The sequence below is a fragment of the Cyprinodon tularosa genome, unplaced genomic scaffold (assembly GCF_016077235.1).
Source record: "Cyprinodon tularosa strain WSP-4 unplaced genomic scaffold, ASM1607723v1 ctg81, whole genome shotgun sequence".
Classification (NCBI taxonomy): Eukaryota; Metazoa; Chordata; class Actinopteri; order Cyprinodontiformes; family Cyprinodontidae; genus Cyprinodon; species Cyprinodon tularosa.
This window is the reverse complement of record NW_024039574.1, coordinates 682,692-703,067: the sequence shown is the minus strand read 5'-3', so window position 1 is coordinate 703,067 and position 20,376 is coordinate 682,692. Positions and strand designations below refer to the sequence as shown.

Sequence of the window (20,376 nt, the reverse complement as noted above, 5' to 3'; positions counted from 1 at the left end):
TCTAAAAGTTTTTATAGCTTCAGGCCCATTTCCCCAACATAGATTATGTTATGAAGACCTACTGATCCTTATGGGGCCAAAACCTTGGTCTCATAGTGTCCGGTGTTTTTTAACATTAAATTCAAGAAACTTTGTCAGACAAGTTAGAGACAGAAACTGTGAGCCACTTCTGTGTGAAGTATCTAGTTGTAACAGACAGTGTTTTCGAGGCTCTGCAGAGCAGAGGGAGAATGTTAATGTTTGTGGTGATCTTAAGGATATTGTGGGAAAATTACCCACAGACATAACCAGTGCAGAAGAAGCAATGTTTTAAGTTATTTCAACAGTCTGTTCAGAGTAACATATTGTATAATTACTTATCATGTTTGCCTTTTTCTTACAGGGGTGTCCTGGGACTTCTGGTAGAGAAGAGGAGCCCTCCCTCTCTCCACCTTCACTCTGCTGATCCCCCTACTCCTCTTTTAACCCATGTAGCGTTTGCTTTCACTTTTTCTCCCCTAACATCTTACTCCACATTTCACCATGACAACATCTGCCTTGCGACGACAGGTGAAGAATATTGTGCACAACTATTCAGAAGCAGAAATAAAGGTATCTCTAAATAAAAATGTATCTTATTTCCTATGCGAATACCCGTTGTGTTTTGAATTAACTATCTACCCCAGTACAGATGTTTTATTCTTTTTATTTTTGGCCACACTTACTTGTTTCAGGTCTTTTCCATTGTCTGTGGAGCTACTTCCCTTAACTGTTTCCTGCGACATTGTTTCAGTTTATTCCTACTGAAAGGACTCTGAGCATTAGCCCCCTGCTTAAGATTGCATCACTTCATCTCCGTCTGGTTTAGGTCAAGTCTTTAAATAGGCCAATCCTTCACTATCAGCTTGTTTTTTGGACCATTAAGAGGAGGAATTGCTGGTGTTGTTTGGATTTTCATTCTCCTCCTTAACTGGTAGTCAGACATTTCATTATTTATTTTCAGTATCACGTTTAACTACAGGTATGATTTTTCCAAATGCTGTGGGTCCCATTACATTTTAGTTTTACATCAAATTTAATGGGACAAACTTCTCACAAAATCAAAATACTTTTATTTCCTAAACCCACATAATTATTTTTTTTTTTTAGCACTTTGAATGATTATTTAATAAAAGTGAATGAAAGCAAAACTTATTAAAATTTTTGTTTTGGCAAGTATTTTCTTTAAAGTATATAAATCAAAATACATTAAATACAAAAATACATGTTGTCCTTTACTTGATTAAATTTAGACACCAGGATCCTCTTTTGATGCCAGCGCTAGGAAGAACAGGGGATACTGCATACCTGATGAACGGACATTGTGTTCTTGTCAATGTGAAGGTACGGGAGGCCACTTCCAACGATCCATGGGGCCCATCATCGTCTCTCATGTCAGAGATTGCTGACCTGACCTTCAACGTTGTGGCATTTGCTGAAGTCATGGGAATGGTGTGGAAACGGCTCAATGACAGTGGCAAGAACTGGAGACACGTCTACAAGGTTTGCCACTCTATGTTCTCGAAGAGAAAAAACTCTGTTTGGCATATATCACTTTGTATTTTCTTAGAGAAAGCCTTTATTTGCATCTAGGCCCTGACTCTGCTGGATTACTTACTGAAGACAGGATCAGAGAGGGTAGCTCAACAGTGCCGAGAAAATGCATTCACCATTCAGGTACCTGATTACGCTGCAGTGCAGCTGTTTGCTGTTATTTTGTATATTATTTTTATTATTGAATCTGTGAACCAATCTTGCTCCAGTGAACACATGTACCAACTTATAAAAATATTTAAAGATTCAAACCCTTTGATCATTTTCAGTTACTTTAACATTGAACTTTAAATTACTTTACAGAGATGCATTTTTATATTTTTGCAAAAAAATCATAACAATTATCCAGTTCTGTCGAATTAACACCCAAATGATTCAAAAATACAACAAAACACTAATTTGTGGTTGCAGTATGACAAAGTGTGAAATTTAAGGGAACTGATTATTTGTAGGGCCTTGTAATTATTAAAATGTTCTTGTTGCTCTTAACTTGTTAAAGATGAGAGTACGGTAGTACTTCTTTTCTTAAATGAAGAGAAACAGATTGTAACCTATGTCTGGATGACTGATGAACATCATGTGTCATGTTGGGATTCAGGTTTCTAACCCACATGCAGAACACCCAGGAGTCAGAGTAAAAGTTTAACAATTTATTAAAGGTTTGCACAAGGTTGTTTAACAGATTCTGGAATCAATGATAAACACAACGTTAGTTGACAGGTGCTGGAATCAAATCCGGGACTGTTCACGCAAGGGCTCTCTGCAGAGAGGGACAGTTAGGTTAGCCAGGCAGCTAATGATCATGTAGCTGAGAGAATGTGCAGATCTGTACCTGTTCAGAGATTCAGGCGGAGCAGCAGAGGGAGGGAACCAGGAGGGTCTACAGGTGCTGGTCATAAAATTAGAATATCATGAAAAAGTAGATTGATTTCAGTAATTCCATTTAAAAAGTGAAACTTGTATATTATATTCATACATTACATACAAACTCATATATTTCAGATGTTTATTTTGTTTAATTTTGATGATTACAAATGACAACAAATGAAAATCTCAAATTCATCATATCAGAAAATTAGAATATTGTGAAAAGGTTCAAAATTGATGGCCCCTGGTGCCACACTCTAATCAGCTAATTAACTCAAACCACCTGCAAAAGCCTTTAAATGGTCTTTCAGTCTAGTTCTATAGGCTACACAATCATGGGGAAGACTGCTGACTTGACAGTTGTCCAAAAGACGACCATCGACACCTTGCACAAGGAGGGCAAGACACAAAAGGTCATCGCTAAAGAGGCTGGCTGTTCACAGAGCTCAGTGTCCAAGCACATTAATAGAGAGGCGAAGGGAAGGAAAAGATGTGGTCGAAAAAAGTGTACAAGCAAGAGAAATAACCGCACCCTGGAGAGGATTGTGAAACAAAACCCATTCAAAAATGTGGGGGAGATTCACAAAGAGTGGACTGCAGCTGGAGTGAGTGCTTCAAGAACCACCACACACAGACGTATGAAAGACATGGGTTTCTGCTGTCGCATTCCTTGTGTCAAGCCACTCTTGAACCACAGACAGCGTCAGAAGCGTCTTGCCTGGGCTAAAGAGAAACAGGACTGGACTGCTGGTGAGTGGTCCAAAGTCATGTTCTCTGATGAAAGTAAATTTTGCATTTCCTTTGGAAATCAAGGTCCCAGAGTCTGGAGGAAAAGAAGAGAGGCACTTCATCCACGTTGCTTGAAGTCCAGTGTAAAGTTTCCACAGTCAGTGATGGTTTGGGGTGCCATGTCATCTGCTGGTGTTGGTCCATTGTGTTTTCTGAGGTCCAGGGTCAACGCAGCTACATACCAGGAAGTTTTAGAGCACTTCATGCTTCCTGCAGCTGACCAACTTTTTGGAGATGCAGATTTCATTTTCCAACAGGACTTGGCACCTGCACACAGTGCCAAAGCTACCAGTACCTGGTTGAAGGACCATGGTATCCCTGTTCTTAATTGGCCAGCAAACTCTCCTGACCTTAACCCCATAGAAAATCTATGGGGTATTGTGAAGAAGATGCAATACACCAGACCCAACAATTCAGAAGAGCTAAAAGCCACTATTAGAGCAACCTGGGCTATCATAACACCTGAGCAGTGCCACAGACTGATCGACTCCATGCCACGCCGCATTGCTGCAGTAATACAGGCCAAAGGAGGCCCAACTAAATACTGAGTGCTGTACATGCTCATACTTTTCATGTTCATACTTTTCAGTTGGCCAACATTTCTATAAATCCTTTGTTTTTATTGGTCTTCAGTAATATTCTAATTTTCTGATATGATGAATTTGAGATTTTCATTTGTTGTCATTTGTAATCATCAAAATTAAACAAAATAAACATCTGAAATATATGAGTTTGTATGTAATGTATGAATATAATATACAAGTTTCACTTTTTAAATGGAATTACTGAAATCAATCTACTTTTTCATGATATTCTAATTTTATGACCAGCACCTGTAGAGCAGGGGTGCTCAAGTCCAGTCCTCAAGAGCTACCATCCTGTAACTTTTAGATGCAGCTCTTCTCTAACACACCTGAATCCAAAGGCTCAATCCCCTCATTTAGCCCAGCAGAGGTGTGGTAATGAGCCACTGATTTGATTCAGGTGTGTTAAAAATGGGGTGCATCAAAAAGTGGCAGGAAAGTAGCTCTTGAGGACTGGACTTGAGCACCCCTGGTCTAGAGACTGACTGATGGCAGAGGGCTTGGCAGCGACAGAACTTAGCTTCAGGCTTGTGAATGTTCAGAGCTTCTTCAAGTTGCTTCTTGAAGGATGGTAGGCAGATCCAGACAGTTTCAATCTTCAGGTTTGTTACTGAGAGCAGGCAGGCAGGTTTCAGTTGAGTTGGTCCTCCAGAGCTCCAGGTCTCAGTCAGATTCTTCCTAAGAGGCAGAGAGGACGGAAAACTGGTTAGGTTCAAGTCAGGCTTTCAGGGAGTCAGAGAATCAGGCAGGGTGGTTGGCTCAGGCTTGCTAACCGTAACTGGCTTAACACTCTGGCACTGAAGTGTAGTTCTGCCGCTGCTTATATGCTGGTCTCCCTGATGAGCAAATCAGCCATAGGTGTGGTAGTCAGCTCCAGGAGACCTAGGGCGCCCTCTGCTGGAGAAAGGTGGACAGATCTCCAGATCCCAACATCATGTCTCAGAAATAAACTCATTTAATTAGCATCTGTCGATCAAGGATAAATATTTCTGTTTTTCTAATGTGGATTTTTTTTGTTACTGATTAAAGGAACAATAACACCTCATTTATAGATGGTCCTGATTTCCAGAGTCACTTTGATTTTTGACAACTCCAAATGCAAAACTGAAATATATATATAAAGATATATAATTAGACTTTTAAACTTGTTCACTAACCTGGGAAGCCAGATTGATAATGTGTAACACTAGATAGTTTTACATATTATTAACCCTAGATTGCTCCCACTGAATCTGTTCAGGGAACGGATGGACGTTCATCAGAACCTTTTGAGCTGATTGAGGGAAGAGACAACTTCCCTCATTGGTAGATGTTGTCTTCCCTTGGTAGACAACATCTACCAATCTCAGTAACAAATGCGATCGCAGAAGACATCATGAGAAACCACAACAGCACACTCCTTTATGTTCTTGCTGTTCCTCTTACAGCTTTGAAATTGTGAATTCTGACCAAACAGATGTGATAGAAGTAGCACTATTTTTCAAAATGAAAAATAGTGCTGATCTTGGCAGCTCTTGATTTCATCACAGCTTTATGTCTCAAAATACTGTAATATGATTGGCTGACCTGTTTGGGTCAGTCTTGAGCAGTTTAAGCTGGAGTAATACAAGGTTGATAGCTTGTTTGTGAACTCGCAAATTCCGCGAGAGTTCAGCTTGCAGGCTAGGTTACTATTTACATCCATTCATCCATTTTCTACCACTCATTCATGAGGGTATCAGGGGCCTGTACCTATTTCCTGCAGTCTTTTGGGAAAAAGGAGGGGTATGGACTTAATAGTTTCCTGTCTAACACAGGGCAACACAGACACTGGACCATGCACACAACCTCTAACACCTAATTAGAGTCACTAGTCAAACAGTCAAACATGTTTTTGGACTGTGGGAGGAAGCCAGATAGCCAGCAGAGAGGCAACTGTGCTACAAAATGTGCTTCAAACTGTGCTGCCCTGCAGCCCAGCTTGTTCACAATTTACCCCAATTCGTTTAATTAAAATGCTAAAAATAAAAACAATGACAGTTACATGTGTGAAGTATTACCTTAAACAATGAGGTTATTCTTATTAGACTAACTCTTGGTAAAAGAAAGGACTAATCTGTGCACCACCTGTAGTGAAATGCTACAGCTTGTATTACTAGCAATTTTTTCACAAACATTTTCCTGCATATCTGAGACTGCACAATATATACTGTAGCAAATGTGTAATCATTTCAATATCAGTATGTAAAACCTGCTAAGAGAACTACTCACTATCAAGCAATTTATTAAAGACACTTCTTAGCTTGTTTATTTTGAAATCACAATTAATTCTCCGAATGTGACAATTTAGATTTACCGTATGTATATTTTTTCGAAATTATGCAGTTATTGCTATTATCAATATCACATATTGCATTTTTTTTTCAATAATTGTCTGTTATACACACAAGAAAAAATGACTACTATGTATATTTTTATTGAAATCCTCCATATATTCCAAGGATTTTAAAAAGGTTCTTCTAAATGAACTGTCCTATAATTGTGTTACAAGAATTCAGGCTTGTGCTGCTTCTGTTTTAAAGATGTGACTGAAAGCTTGATGGTTAAAAAGTCCATCTGTTGTCCTACATTCCCCAAATATAAAATTAAAGAGTGTGTCAAGTGTAACTGTTAGGAAAAATGCGTTTTGTGTCTTGTTCAGACCCTGCGGGACTTCCAGTATATGGATCGTGATGGCAGAGACCAGGGAGCAAACGTTAGGGAAAAAGCGCGGCAGCTGGTGTGTCTGTTGCGGGACGAGGACCGACTGCGTCAGGAGAGGAGTCAGGCCCTGAAGACCAAGGAGAGAATGGCTGGAGGAGGCACCGGAGGGGGCAGCGGAAGCGGCAGTGGCGTTTATGGAGGCATTCCTCCAGCATATCACCCTGGCAGACGTACAAGTCAGCCCAGCATGGCTGTGCTGTACGGAGAGGAGTTTAGCCGCTCCAGGGGCTCACCATGCTCGTTCAACTGTGAGTCTGAATCTAGAATTATATGGAGCAGGTAACATGTTTTAGTACAAAGTTTTACCTGAAGCTACTTTTCTCATTAAAGATCTTCCCTTTTCCCTTTGTTTCCAAGTAGTAATAATTTTCCAAGTTTTGTGCAAGTGTCCTTCATTGCCTCGTTAACAAACATGTATGGAGCTTTTTCTTCCTTTAACCTTCCTTCCTTCTGTAATCAGTGTCGGTGTCTGAACATATGCAAATGAGCTCCTCACCTCCTGGGCTCTCTGCCATTGTGAATCTGTTCGCCCACCCTCACTCAGCCTGAACATTTTGTGTTCCCTCTGCAGCCTCAGCCTCGTCCCCCCACGCCGCCTCAGACCTGGAACAGGCCCGGCCTCAGACCAACGGGGAGGAGGAACTGCAGCTCCAGCTGGCTTTAGCAATGAGCAGAGAGGAAAGTCAGAAGGTAAGATAATGAAAGACACATACAGAGAGGCAAAATATGTTATATATGCGGCCTGTTTTTCACATCAGCTTGGTAAAGAGAGATAACTGGGTCCTGGTTGAGCCTGGTTTCTAACAGTTTCAGTTGAAGAAAACCAAAACCACTCTTCACATTATCTCCATTTTGTTCATCAGTTGACCCCAGTCTTTTTTAATGGAACCTTTACCTGAACCATTATACGAGCATTAAACTAAGAAAACAAAAACAACACACATGAAGAATTTAAAAGAGACCAGCAGCTCTGTGTCCTTACTCTCCCCTCTTCAAATTTGACCATATTATTTTTGTTTAAATGCCAAAAGCTCTGTTATCAGAGCTATTAAATCAGCTTTGATATAATGGACGCCCCCATTCACTAAAAGGTATACTATGCAACCGGTGTTGATTTTCCAGCGAGGCTCCCCCCAGAGGGCGAAAGTAAAAGTGCACTGTCGTAAATATGCACAGCTGTTCTCCTGGTTTCTCCGTCAAGCCAGGCGCGGTTGTTTTGAGCTTAGCAGACAGGCAAACGCAACGAATGACTAACACAGTGAAAGTATGAACATGCACACAGAGAGAGAGAAACCATTCCAATGTTACTTACAATCGCATCAGCAGAAACACGAGGTCCGCGTCAGCCTTGCAGCCTTCTTTTTATATTAGCTCTCGCCATTCGGAAAAAGCTAGCCCGATGTTCACCCGTTCGCCAGACTCCTCTCTCTGTCCAGAGCCCTTTTCCTCTTTCTTGCCTGCTCCGACATGGGCTTTCGCTGTTTTCACGCTGGTTCCGCCATGATAACTGCACAAAGATCGCCACTGTGCTAGCAACGAGCATGCTTTTAACTGGGGGCGTGTAGCAGTTCTCGCCGTAAAGCAAGACCGACTCTCGCGAGACTTCTGAGCCTGTGGGTGCGGGCCGAGGGCTCCTGCAATTGCAAGTGCGGTATTTCTCCCACAGACCACCAGGGCGGCCGAGAATACCTTTGTTCAACCTGAAATGACTCATTTAATCATCCAAAACGTTATGGAACACATTAATTAACTGAAAAATGTTGCATAGTGTGCCTTTAATATAAACTACAGTTTTTTAATCAAATGTACTACTGATATTAAAGATGTTCTATTTGAATGGGTTTTTAACCCACCTTTTAAATTTTTACCATAAAAACTTCATTTATAGTTCATAAGGTGCATAGAAAGGAGGAAAAAAGGTATTTGTGAGCAGATGAGCAGTAGTAGCATAACGTTTGTGTGGGTTTTGGTTAAGGGTTTTCAACATCTGCCCTTCCTTACACTGTTACCATAGAGATGGATGAAAAAAAAACACAACTGTGGATTGCCTAAAGCTTTAATAAAAAAAGAGCCAGAGGTACAAAGAGATACAAACCTGTCACCTCGCTGCTCAATAAAAAACTTTAATTAACCTTCTACTCTGTGTTGTTTCATGCATATTGAGGATAGATGGCTTATATGACAATCCCTTGTAGCTTTTGGGCTTTTTATTTTTCTTCACTTTTTTTTTTCCGTCCATCTCTTCTGTCATGTGGAATGATTCCCTCTTTTTTATGGTGTACCCAAAACAACATTTTTCGTCTCCAAAATATGAACTCTTGGGTGTTTTTACCACTACTCTGCTCTAATCATCTTTTTGTACATAAGCTTTAACATCCCTGTTTGGTTTAACCCTGCCGGATCAGGCCAAAATATTATTGTGCTTACGGGGGTGTGCTCAAGGGTTTGTTACATTCATGATGTCACTATGCCGCCAATGCAGGAGCAGCGCTGTCGCCAAGGAGACGACTCCGTGTTACAGAAGGCCCTGGATGAGAGTCGAAGAGAGAGCCAGTCAGGGACGCATGAGGTTAGTTTGAAAATGTGTGTGTATGAGCAGGATAGCTTGTGTTTGGTTTAAGGCAGATTTGCATAGATTGGTGGGTGGGCTTTTTTGTGGGTGGCAGCTGGCAGGGATTTTAGAATCAGGCCAAGCTTTTAGGTTGGATTTGGAGATAAGGAGGATAAATTAAACAAATAATAACAGTAGTAACAAAAAATGTGAAGGGGGCTTTCAGAGAGGGCTCGGAAAGGGGTAAAGGGGTTTTATTTTACTGTCATATTTAACCTTAATGCTCCATCACATTTCCCTGACAGTCCTGATCTCATTGTACATCTGTCAAAAAGCCAATCAGACTCACTGACTGTGTTATATAAATGTAACAGAGGCGTGTAATTGGCTACACCATGTTCGTATTACTCTTATCTCAGAGAGACAGGTGCTTTCAGTAGCGTCAGTAAAACAGAATGAAAAGTGGGTGTAAATGGTAGCCAGCTGACACATTATACAGCATGTTCATGTTATCAGGTACACAAATACCACAGCCCATCATATCAGGGAGGATAAAAACACTTTCCCTTCATTGTGTAAATATTGATTTCTCTAATGCAGTTCTCATCAAAAGTTTACATGACCTCATTATAACAATGAAGGTCACATTCATTTTCAGCTTTTCATGATTTATTTTAGGCTGATTTTGCACAACGCTTGTTTACAGATTCCTTAAAACACCAATGCATGTTTAAAATTACTTACTTTAGGTGTGCTTCAGTATGCACAGAGTCAAAATTTTAAATTCATGCCTAATACACACATATAAAGACATGAGCTATCAGACCACATTTTGTGGCCCTAATGTTCCTCCCTGTTGTCCTAAATAGAGGAACCTTCTTTTTTTTTTCCCAGTCACCAGCCTTATTACCAGGATTCACCTGAAGTTAGACTTGCAACAATCAGGCATAGCAGTGCTACCAGTAGCAGATTGACATCTGTTTCTGGTCATAATAGATGCCACTTGTTAGTTGGAGGAACATACTAGGTGCCTTGTGTAGATTAACTGTTTGTCTTAAAGACCAATGTTTTAGAAGCAGGAAATAAATGGCCGTTCACTAGAACTTAATTTAGTTTGTTTAGTTTAAAAATAAAACACCGCAAAAAGAACTCTGAATTTTCAGGAAAAAGTTGACCTGACTACCCAAGACCCCTCTCCCAACCTGGGCCCAAGGTAGTCAGGTCCACTTCCCCACTACCATGCCCATACAATTAGGCAGCTGCAAGTTTCAGTCAAGCTTGACGGCGTTAAGCTTGGATCAGAGGCTTCTTTCTTTGTTGATGCCATCCCAAAAGCCACAGTTCCTGTTCAGGTGGGAATAAATACAACTGTATTTGGGCTTTCTATATTGTTTTGTTTAACTTCAGCACAATTTCTTAAGACACAGTAGCAACTTATCTTGTATTGCTCCTTCTGTTCCACTTTCAAAGATGAAATTGTATATTCTGATGAAACAGATGTGGTAACAGTCGCTCCCTGTGTCCTCCTGTAGTGCTGTGTTAATTTAGTTTCGGTGGTCGGCTCTGAAGCTCTTTTATTTAGTCACAACTGTATGTGCCTATTTAAACCATCATACTGAAGTGCAGTGTGATTGGTCAACCAATATTGGGTCTGGAATGGATGAACTGGGAGCAGAATAAAATGGATTCTCATGTGTTCGCTAATGCACAAATATAACAACAATTCAGCTGGCAGGCAAGGTTACTTTTCACCTGCAGTAGCTAGTGTGGCTTGCATTGTTATATAGGACTCTGCATTAGAAAATAGGTGTCTGGGTAACTGTGAAATGTTTCAGTGGTGCAAATGGTGTGACATTTTGGATTGTGTGATTTTAAATGCCCAAAAAGTTGTACATATGATTTGTGATGTGCTTATATGTGTTTTTTGTGTTTCTTAATTATCAGTGGCAATAGTTAGGTTTCTTATGTGTTTTATAAACTATAGACTTGAATTTAATGAGAAAATCTTTTTTCATTAGTCTCTATGTTTGCCCTGTAGTCTGCCATGTTGGATCTGGTGGACATATTTGGATCCTCATCTGAGCCACAGCCTTGCCCAAGTGACCCTTGGATGTCAGCTCAGCCTTCCTGTAACATTACCTCTAATCCCTGGGACTCTGTAGGTGGGTGCGTCATTACAGGCACACACAGTGGAGGTCAGAATGAAACCCAAGGAGTCAGCAGACAAAACAATGGCGGATTTCTAGTCTAATTCCTGTTTTCCTTTCCTGTCTGTTTTCACAGCAGTTCAGTCAAGCACTCCTGTGATTAATAGCCCCTGGGTAGCCCCGTCCTCATGCTCCAACAACTCTAATCCTTGGGCTCCATGTACCAACTCACACTCAGACCCTTGGGAAGTAGCACCTGCAGCTTCCAGCCCTCACAACAATGCTTGGAACAGCCCAACAGATGGTGGTACTTACCCTTTATCGAACATCAGAGAGACTCAGGAGAATGCACATTCAGTTACACAAATATCTATGCGTGTTGAACTTTTTACCTCAACCTTTTGCATATTTTAATAAATGTTTATAGATATATATGTTATGTTACAGAGCAATACAGAGTAGTGCATAACTTTACAGTAAAATAAATATATATGTTTATTTTTGACTAATAAAAAATCTTTAAATGTAGTATCCAGCTAGATTTAGCTGACTGGCCCATTCTAACTAAAGAATGTGTTGAAAATCACTCTGTTGTAGGTTTGGCAGTTTTTATTGGGGTTGTTGCTCTGCTGGAAGATGGAAAATCACAACTCCAATACTTTTATTTTTTAGTGCATTTGTTTTGCACCAGGCTTGAATTCCAGATGCATTCACAGAATTTCTACAGTATGTCCCCACCAGCAATGCTTGAGTTCTCACTGGGAAGTCTAATATTCCCCATTGTCCAAAAGCCGGATCAGGGTCTAATTTATAAAACTTGCATATGCACAAAAGGTGGCCTGGGAATTGCATGCACTAACTTCCATGGTTGGGATTAATAAAAAAAACATATTTGTTATGAATATGTGCAGTCCCTCATACAAACTCCGACCCATCCACACTGGTACGTATATTTAGCTATGCTGGAGACTTTAAAAATGGTAGAATTAGGAGGGAAAACATTTCAGGGATTACAATGTTTCCTGGCAAAGAGGGATGGCCTGTTATCAGCTGATCAGACTCCCTAGAGCGCTGCTCAGGGACCTGAGGGGTCCACGTCATCCCTGTTCATCACAGGGGTTGAAATGTAGAGGACACTCTGTAGATCTGCAGTATGGAAAAAAGGAAAGGATAGTTTGAAGCACGGTTCTAAAGCAATACAAATAAATATAACTAAGTAATCTGTGGTACATGCAGTAGTTAATATATTCATATGTATAAATAATTTACATGTTTAATATAAGCGAAAATGAATGAGATTTTATGCTGCAGTCAATTTATTAAAGAAAATAATCAACAAGAGACTTGGAAAACTTTAGAAAAAATAAGCCGTGGCCTAATAATGACCATTCTTGCTGATATTAAACCTATTTTATTTTATTTTTTTAATTAATTACAGTTGTTCTTGTTGGTTCTTTGTAGCACAAATTGCTGCTAAAGAAAAAAACACCAGTTCGCAGATTCTCTGCCTAGAGTAATTTTTAGAAAAAAATACTTTAAATATACCTATAGAGCTTAGATCTCACAGTCAGTTATAAGCTCAATGCTGTCTGGATGTCCCTGTACATACAGTATGGTCAGTCCACGTCAGACTCTGAAGGTGTCATCAATATTGATCAGATGGCACATTTAAATACACAATGATAATCATATGGCACTTTGAATGGACCATAAACGCTTTTTGGTGGTCAGGAAGAGGGCCAACCAGGAAGTGGAGCCTTGGAGCCGCTAACTTTAGGGGCACAGCGTTGATCTATAGAGGAAAATGAATTGGTTCTGTGCTTGGACATTGTTTTATGATTCAGGATTTTTTATTTATTTTTTTTGCTCTTCTTCATTTTCAGGTGTTTGCAGTATGTCATTTTTTTTTAGTATGGATTCCACACAATGATTTATAAATGATACCCCACATACCTACAGTGAACCTGAGATAGGTGTCTATCCTTAGAAGACATTAGTAAAGCTGCCTGATTCACATAGACATTAAACTGGAAACATATGCATTCTATTTAGAGAAAGATTTCTATGTTCTTATGAAGGCTTATGAGAATGTGTTCTATGATCTTATGAAGGCTTTTTTGTCATGCTAGATTGCATTTTTGGATATGGGTTTTAAAAGTAAGAATAATTAAAAACTAGGCCATACTTTTCAAATTATTTGTAAATGACTTTGTCTTGTTGTACTGTTTAAGAAAAAGCATTAAAATTCAAAGTTTTCATTTTACCACACAGACCATGATGGGACCGATCCGTTCACGCTACAGGAAGAGGATGATCCTCATCAAGAGGGTCCCAGAGCTACCTCCCCTTTGCCAGCCAGTCCCACAGGTGGGGAAACAGAAGATCATAGAGACTCTGCCTATTGCCAAATAAACACATTAGGCCTATTTAGCAATTACTGCTCAAAAGTAGTGGGTAGCACTGCTGCCTTGCAGCAAGAAGGTTGTGGGTTCAATTCCCGACCTGGGGTCTTTCTGCATGGAGTTTGCATGTTCTCCCTGAGCATGCATGGGTTCTCTCTGGGTACTAAATCCTACAATATTATTTTTTATTTATTCTCATTTCATCTCCCATAGCTGAAATGTACCTATGATGACAATTACAGACCTTTCTAATTATTCTAAGTAGGAGAACTTGCACAATCAGTGGCTGACTAAATACTTTTTGGCCCTACTGTATGTGACCTTGTGTGAAAAAGGCCAATGTACTTTTTGTTGGTATTTGGTAACTTTAACAAAATACATTAAAGTTTGTCGATATTACAGGAAAATCTGAACCTGATATCGGAACTATCTCAAAACCTTTATGTAAACATTTGTGAGAATCTTTTTGGTGTTATGGGCTCTCTTGGGGTTTGTTTTTATTTCTCATCTTTGCACTTTGCAGTTTTAGTAAAGGTTATTTCTAAAACCTTGTTCTGTTCTCATTTTCCAGATGCAGAGTTGTTTGCTGAAAAAACAGAGTTTGAACTGTTTCCTGAGCAAGACCCCCGCTCAGATCCATTCAAACCAGATCCGTCATTAAAGCACCAGGTGAACGGTCGCATGTCGGCCAGTCCAGAGATGTTTGACCTCTCCTGCTTGGCGCCACCTCTCGCCGCCCCAGCTGCTCGTGTTTGCCAGACTCCAGAGACCTTCCTGGGACCCACAGGGGCCTCGCTGGTCAATTTGGACACTCTGATTCCCCCCAAGCCCCCTGCTAAGATGCAAAACAACCCCTTCCTCTCAGGTACTTTGCAGCTTCTTAGTTCTTAACTTATTCCTGCCTTATTCAGAGTATCCAACCAAATTTTGTCCTCTCAGGTCTGAGCGCACCATCTCCCACCAATCCTTTTCACTGCGACCAACCACGGCTCACCCTCAACCAAATGCGACCCTCCTCTACGTCACCGCTGCCCCCCCACATGCTGTCTTACAGCCCGTCGTTGCCTCTTCCTCTGCTCCACCAGCCGCCTGTCCTGCCATCCTCCCTCACACAGCCTTCTTCTGGGATCTTGGACCTTCCCTCTAACCTCCCGCAGCCTCTGCTCCCTCTGTCTCCTCGACCGGCACCACACACTCAGACACAAACGTATAGCCACAACCCTTTCCTCTGAGACTGATGCATCACAGCCTCTGCTGTGCATTGGGAAATGTACTCAGAAGGGAATGATATGTGTCAGCAACTGTAAAGACTGCGTAAGAGTGTGAACTGATGTCATTAACTTAAAAGTTGATATAATAGATCCAGATGATGAAATTGTGTCTGTCTAAAGACACATCAGCTGCTATAAAACCTGAACTCACTCATTCATGCACTCCAGAGTGCCTCAGGATGCATAAACACACATGTTCACAATAACAAACTGAGAGTCAGTATCTGAAAAGTTTGTGAGCCACTTTTTCTTATCCCTCTCTACATCTACTGTGACAGCTGCAAGCCCCCTCTGACAACACACACGTTTCCCTTCTTAAAGCGACACACTTTGATTGTCCCCCAAGCTTCACTGGGATCCTTACTGCTGTTCACCGACAAAAGCATGAATGCCTTTTATTCTCAAGGCTCCAACCTTTGACACTCTGAGAACTGGATATGATTTTCTCCCAAATGTTTTGAACAGTGTTAAGGTTTCTGCCCAAGACTGTATGATATAAGCACAGATCACATGTGGCAAAAGCCATGCACCCTTTCCTTTGCATAGATTATGACTTGCAATGCCGTGAAAAGTATCTAACTTCATTGCAGATTTCATTCATGTTTGCTTATTTTTGCTGGCAATATTTCAGATTGAACCACTCTATATTATATATAATGACTCCCAAAACCAGTTCCTTGGCTGTATCAATTCAGCCAAAACCAGTTCCTTGGCTTTAGAATTGGTGTGATTGATATCACACCAATTCTTAGAATTGTTTTCTAATTTAGCCTTATTTTATTTTATTTTTTACTTTTTACGATGACTTGTCAGTTTATGGTCAATAATTAAAATCGTATTTAAATCTGAAAGTTGACTATAACATGGATTTAGGGTCTTTTTGGCCAACATGCAGAAATCCCCAGAAGGACTCACGTAAGCAATTAAAAGTGTTATTGAAAAAATGAAAGGATTAAAACCAGCTTCTGAAATGCAGGATTGACTGGCCTCTGGAAACAGGAGAGAATAATTAGCAAAGGCGATTTCAGTATCTTGTACCTAATGAATGTAATAAACTGGCTTACCATGATGGAGTTACTGGTAGGCCTTTAAAAGGAAAAACAATCCCATTTCCAAAGGACTGAGTTTAAAAATAGGCAGGCTTCAACTGAAGAAGCTCTAGAGCAGATTCTTGGTCCAAGGAGATCCACAAGTAAACAGCTTAGGGAAGGCAAACCATGGAACTTGACTCGGCCTCATAAATTATGTTGCATATTTGGTCTTCATATGTCTAGATCAGTGTACTGACTTCGTTGGGATCAGGGTTTTTTGTTTTCCCTGTTTTCTTGATAAATTCAATTAGACACTGGTGTCTGCTTTGATATTACTATTGAAATTAAACCAAAATTAAGGGATTTACCACAGTTAATTTGAGGCTTTACAACAGGTGCAGCCAGTTTTCATGTGAGGCTTGGTTGGTAGATAAAATCATCTAAAAACTCCTTTTTGAATTAGCTCTGATTATTTATGCCTGAAATTAGGAGTTGTTCAATGATCTTAAATATTCAAGAACACCAAAAATTCAAAGATCTATGAAATTTGTAAAGACTTAAATACTCAGTAAAATGTGCATTACCTTTATATTTTGCACTCCTGTGAACATCTGGTTCTAAGTTCACTCAGGTTTATATTATTTTTGGCAAATAGACCCTTCACAATCTGGGATAATCCAGTTTTGAATTGATTTGCAACCTAAATGTGGATCTTCTTGGATCTCTAATTATATCAGTGCATGTTTCCCCTGATAACCCAAAATCCTACAACCACAATGGAGGAATTCTGGAATAATTGTCTTTCACTCCTTTAAGAGAACTAATCCTAAATTAATCAAATTGATAGAGTCTGACTACAGAAAAAAAATAATCCAGGGAGATTATTTACATTAATTTAGATATAAATGGATGATGAAAGAGCAGGTAAGAAGAGAAAATTTGAGAAATAAATTAAAAGAAATGCAAACAGATGTAAAGCTCTTTGTTCACTTCTAGTTTAATGATGAGAATCTGGAATAATTCACATTAGACACTTCATCACTGCACTGAACCTGGACTTGAATGTGTAATGCCTACCTATAAACACAAAGTACATATGTATCTATTGAAAGTTATAATCTTGTATTATGAAATATCATATAAATAAACGGCTAGGGTTTGCATTCATGGTTTCTTCTGTTTTTATGGATTCAAGAGCCATTGTCTCTCCTTTTTCAGCCTTGAAAGCCCAACGAACGTAACATCAAACTACTTGTGTGCACAAGTAGTTTGATATTTATGTTAGCCATGTTTTATCATGTAGCAAACACAAACTTAAAATATTTAATTGGTGTATTTTAAGGAAAAAAGATAAACACTTTGGCTACTTTTCTTAACAGAAAAAAATGTGGAAAAACATCTACTGTGCATTAGAATCTGCCCCATTTACTCTGGTACTCCTAAATAAAATCAAGTGCAACCAAACGGTGTTCACTCATTCTCTGATTTAAATATACTGTCCACCTGTTTAAAATGTTATTTCACTATAAACACAGATTTTCTCTGAGTTCTTCAGAAATTTTTTTTAGCATTCATCCAAGATCCAGGTAACTGGGAATGATGGCAAGATCCACAGTGCAGATAAGAGGATCAGATGATGGGGATATCTTTTAGCCTTGCACCCCAGAAGTCTGGCCATCATGAAAAGAGAAAAGACCTGAAAGTGGCTGGATCTTGGTTTCTTTGCATTTGAACTAATTTGCAAAAATAAACCTGTACCTTCCTCTGGTACGCTTTCCAAGGACAAATCTGAAAAATTGACCTAGATATGCATACATCACTTGTAAAAAATTGTATGATTTTCTTTCTACCTCCATTTTGTTGATAACCATTTTGTGTTGATCTATCAAAAAAAAAAATAATAATAACATTTAAACTTTCAGTAGTAAAAGCCAACTGCTGCTGAGTAAGAGCTTGGATGAGGATGATAAGCTGTACATCAATGTTAGAATAACAATTTGCAGTGTTGACATTACTGCCATAGAGAATAAAACAGTCCTGAGACAGACACCAACAAGCACATTTAGATACAGCAGATAAATGTGCCTGCGGTTATATGAGAAAAATCATTTTAAATGTTTTATAGACACAACTTTTTGAAATAATATATTTTTTCATCCAACCAATCAGTCGAATATGAATCAGTTTCTGATTTTAATTGAGGGAGCCTAATCTCCATTGCTATTTGTCAAATTAATATGCTTAGGTTGCCTGCTCTCTGTAAACACTAGATGGCAGTATGTACTGTCTATTCTGGTTGTTGCTGCCCTCATCTTTTTAACCAGCATTTCCATACAAATAACCTGGAATAAAACCCTTAACAAAAAGGTATCTAGCTGTTGGTCATAGAGTAGGAACTTATAATGCTTAAGGATTAGAACGAAAGGGGTCACATGGGCACAGACACTACATGAATGGACAAAAAACATATTTCTAACAAATAAAAGTTCACTATTCGTTTTCCCAGAAGGTCGATAGGTTAGTGGGTATACATAATTGTCAGATGAGATAAACAATGATATTACAGTTAAGGCTCCCATCCATCCATCCATCCATCCATCCATCCATCCATCCATCCATCCATCCATCCATCCATCCATCCATCCATCCATCCATCCATCCATCCACCACCTGCATTGACTAATGCAATAAAAATTGGAAGTAATGAGTAAATAGAAACTACTGAAAATGTGATCATGACTTCACAAATGCACACACTTAATTTATCAGTTTGACTCTCACGGCTCAAATTTGTGCCAAAACTCAGCCATGATCCCAGCTTAAAGCAGCTGCACCATCCGCTTCTTGCTAATTGAAATCAACTGGTGTAGACACTTGTGATTAACTTCGTAATGTGGTATTAATTTTTTTGGAGGAGAAGAGCATAAAAATCAGTTGTGAGTTACTGTGGGGAACAGTCTTAAGAGTAAAATTATTTTACATTGCAAAAGAGCCCACAGACGGATTAGAGACATCATGAACCTGCAGGACAAAACTCTCCATGTCATCAATCTGAATGCTAACCTCGGTCTGAACTTCTCAAATAATTGTACATGAGGCAAATATGTGTTGCTGTGTGCAGTTATCCATCTCTAGTCCACATTTAATATCTGGCTTGTTTCAAGTCTAAATGAGTGAAATTTGTTTATTCACACAATGTTTCAAACACTCACAAAAGCCAAAAGTGTAAACAGCCCCTTAACGCTCTGTAAGAGCAGCTTTGATATACCAATGCATCAATAAAAAAAATACCAATAATCCTGTATATCTGAATATTTATATAACCCTGGGGCCATTTTTACTGGCCTGTAGAGAGGCAATCTTCCAAATCAAGAGGTTTACAGACTAATGTAAAGCTAGGGCAGAGAAAGATACAATGTGGGAATAATTAGTCGGCTGTGGAAATCAACCCCAGAATTTGGATATATTCATCTGCACAGCATTTATCTAGGGTTTGTTATGATCTGAACCCTACACTTCCAAATGAGAAGGATTGTGTGGTTTGGTGTGTGCAAAAAGAAAGGATACTGATAAACATATCAATGTTTAAAAAGAAACTTTATTTATTTTATACTTTTAGGGGTGAAAGTATTAGCTGTCCTTCAACAAGTTACAGTGCTTATCACCAGTTGTCAATGTGTGGGAGGCAGGACATGAAAACATGATTATTAGTGCTGTGCATAATAACAAACATTACACTTTTAATGGAGCTTTACTCATATTAACATAGCATACTCTCATCAGGCTCAACCCAGGATTACCCTTTATCTTTAAATTAAAAACCTTCCTATGGTTACTAATGTGAAAATGGGCTAATTATTATGCTAATAAAATCAAATAAACAGCTACACAACATTTTCCTATGAATACATATTTTTGGGGGTTGCTCTATATCAGGGGTTTCTAAACTAAAATTTGGGACCCCTCAGGGGGGCATGTGTTTGTGTGTGTGTGTGTGTGTGTGTGGGTGGGGGTCAAAAGATGTGATCCCGGAGCTACATGGAGGACCCTAATATATCATGAAATAAATAAATGTAGCATGAAATAAGTAGTAGAATTATATATAATTTACTTATGTATTTTTTAGCAATCCACAGTCTGTAACTGTTATTTTTGGGGATATAGGCTGAAATAAAGGGTATAATTAGACAAAAAACAAAAGAGAGGTGGCAAAAGTTATGGAAAGAAGAAAAGAAAGGAAGGGGGTTCTATGAAATCCAAAAGGTAATTGGACAAATGCGAAGAGAGGAACAGGAGATCATTATTTCATGTCTTAGAATAGGACACACAGGATTGAATAGGTCATTGTTTTTATTAGGGAAACATCAGACAGGGAAATGTGACTGTGGTGAAGATGAGACAGTGGATAATGTTATTTTGA

At 39.3% G+C, this 20,376-nt stretch overlaps 1 protein-coding gene across 4 annotated transcripts in view; it reads left to right on the top strand.

The window, feature by feature from the left end:
• The window catches only part of epn3b (epsin 3b), a 28,458-nt gene extending 11,038 nt beyond the window's left edge, over positions 1 to 17,420 (top strand). Inside the window, exons 2-12 of one of the 4 annotated variants that reach the window (XM_038271911.1) lie at positions 383 to 591; positions 1,363 to 1,521; positions 1,612 to 1,695; positions 6,493 to 6,802; positions 7,126 to 7,244; positions 9,037 to 9,123; positions 11,144 to 11,300; positions 11,392 to 11,559; positions 13,524 to 13,619; positions 14,226 to 14,519; positions 14,594 to 17,420. In XM_038271911.1, coding sequence (XP_038127839.1) covers positions 523 to 591; positions 1,363 to 1,521; positions 1,612 to 1,695; positions 6,493 to 6,802; positions 7,126 to 7,244; positions 9,037 to 9,123; positions 11,144 to 11,300; positions 11,392 to 11,559; positions 13,524 to 13,619; positions 14,226 to 14,519; positions 14,594 to 14,886 — 1,836 coding nt within the window. In that variant the 5' untranslated portion in view covers positions 383 to 522 and the 3' untranslated portion in view covers positions 14,887 to 17,420. Of the gene's footprint in view, positions 1 to 382; positions 592 to 1,362; positions 1,522 to 1,611; positions 1,696 to 6,492; positions 6,803 to 7,125; positions 7,245 to 9,036; positions 9,124 to 11,143; positions 11,301 to 11,388; positions 11,560 to 13,523; positions 13,620 to 14,225; positions 14,520 to 14,593 lie in introns of all 4 variants that reach the window. The other 3 variants (XM_038271910.1, XM_038271913.1, XM_038271912.1) reach the window with 3 other exon arrangements.
• Positions 17,421 to 20,376: the final 2,956 nt, after the last annotated feature.